The following is a 1,724-nucleotide window of genomic DNA, read 5'->3' as shown; positions in this document are numbered from 1 at the left end:
GAGGTGAGACTGACCGGCCTATAGTTTCCATAATCTTCTAAATCAGATTGCAGATATTTAATAAAAGGATACGTCTTAGAGTCAGTCTCTTAATAAGCCCCATCATATGACAGTATGTGAAAGAGTAAGAACTGTAGAAATACTTACTTTTCTTGATAACACAAACCCTTCTCTTAATTTTTAAAAGTACCTGAATTGATATGAGCTATATAATTTTGTTTCAGTGAAGTATATTGTTTGCAAGTCTCTCTCAAAATCATTTATCTAACACAATCTGAAAAATCTTCCTGTCTAGCTCTACAATACTTAAGTTCAGAGTTTAATCTGAATATTAACACAGCCGTTTTTAATAAAAAAGAGTGCTTTACATGTGAGTTTATCAAATGTGTAATCTCTGACCATAGCGTCTGATTTCTTAAATGCTTTTTCTCCTTTTATTCATAGCACATGCCAAGATTCCACCCAATGCAACACTGATCTTTGAGATTGAACTTTATGCAGTAAATAAGGGACCTCGTAGTGTTGAAGCATTTAATCAAATAGACAAGGACAGTGACAAGAAACTTTCTGAACTTGAGGTAATAAGTGACAAAAAATTTTCTGAACTTGAGGTAATATGATTTAAGTAATTTGGAATAAATTATTTATAAAACTATAGGTATAGTTGCACCAGCATTACCTTGACAGCCTCTCCTGCGGTTCATCATGTAAAGCTTCTGTATGTTTACACAAACTACACTGTGCAATGTTGAAATTTGCTTTGATTAGTACATTAGTATGTCTCCAGCTTGCTGGGAAACAAATTTTAGATGCCTCTGCACTGGAGTCACAATAACTTACGTGTATACCCCAGGTGTCCTTGAAGATAACTGTTGAGTACTGGTGTAGAAGCCACAACATTTTTCTTTTCTTCTAGATAAGCCAGTATTTGAAAGAAGAGTTTGCAAGAGATGGCAAAAAACGTGATCCCTCAGTCCATGATGAAGTCTTAGCTGATATATTTAAGAAGAATGACCATGATGGAGATGGTTTCATATCAGCAAAGGAGTACAATGTCTACCAGCATGATGAACTCTGAGTACTTTAAAAATCTTTGGCTGTTTTCTGGACACTGAATTTTAAATAATAATACTTTGTCACAGATTTTTTTTTGTATTTTTTTATAGCTCTTAAGATGACTGTAAAAATCTTTTTAACATTCAACTAATAAAATGTGTTAGATATTTCAAAAGAAAAAAAACATGACATGGCAATGTGCACTTGCAGCCCAGAAAGCGCAGACTGTTACACAACATTTACATTTTACTCCACTAATAGGAATCTTCAGCTGCTTTATCTTGTAAGGAAATTCCAGCAATATAGTGAGTTAGTGTCGGTAACTACAAACCTTGTTTATCTTTGAAAAGGGAAAATATTGCAAAAGTTATGGGGTTTTTTTCTGCTTCTTTCCTTCAGCTTTGTTCAGCATTGGATAAAACCGAAGAGCTTCAAGTTAGCAATGGCCATCTAGTAAAAGGCTTGGAGAAGATGAAAGCCAACCAGAGTGCTTTACTGTCTCAGCAATAACCACCGCCTTCCGATGGCAGCTACTACTGCTTGACAGAATGAGAACAACATTGCAGATGCTTCTGTCTCTTGCTGTCCGGGATGCTTTGTGTCATGCCTTCTGAGAACAGACAACCCCAACATTTGCTCCGTGCCACCCAGTTGTGGTTCTCTCTATG

General features: G+C 35.8%; 1 protein-coding gene across 1 annotated transcript; it reads left to right on the top strand.

Moving 5' to 3' along the window:
• Positions 1-444: 444 nt before the first annotated feature.
• On the top strand, positions 445-1,078 carry LOC104472031 (peptidyl-prolyl cis-trans isomerase FKBP7-like; the record flags this gene model as incomplete). Its single annotated transcript, XM_010087564.1, has 2 exons — positions 445-578; positions 917-1,078. Coding segments are annotated over 2 exons (296 nt in total), but the record flags the coding sequence as incomplete, so codon positions are not given.
• Between the last annotated feature and the right edge of the window lie 646 nt (positions 1,079-1,724).

This window comes from Pterocles gutturalis, unplaced genomic scaffold (genome assembly GCF_000699245.1).
Source record: "Pterocles gutturalis isolate BGI_N339 unplaced genomic scaffold, ASM69924v1 scaffold18066, whole genome shotgun sequence".
Lineage (NCBI taxonomy): Eukaryota > Metazoa > Chordata > Aves > Pterocliformes > Pteroclidae > Pterocles > Pterocles gutturalis.
Note: the sequence above shows the minus strand (reverse complement) of the source record. Positions and strands in the feature narration are given on the sequence as shown.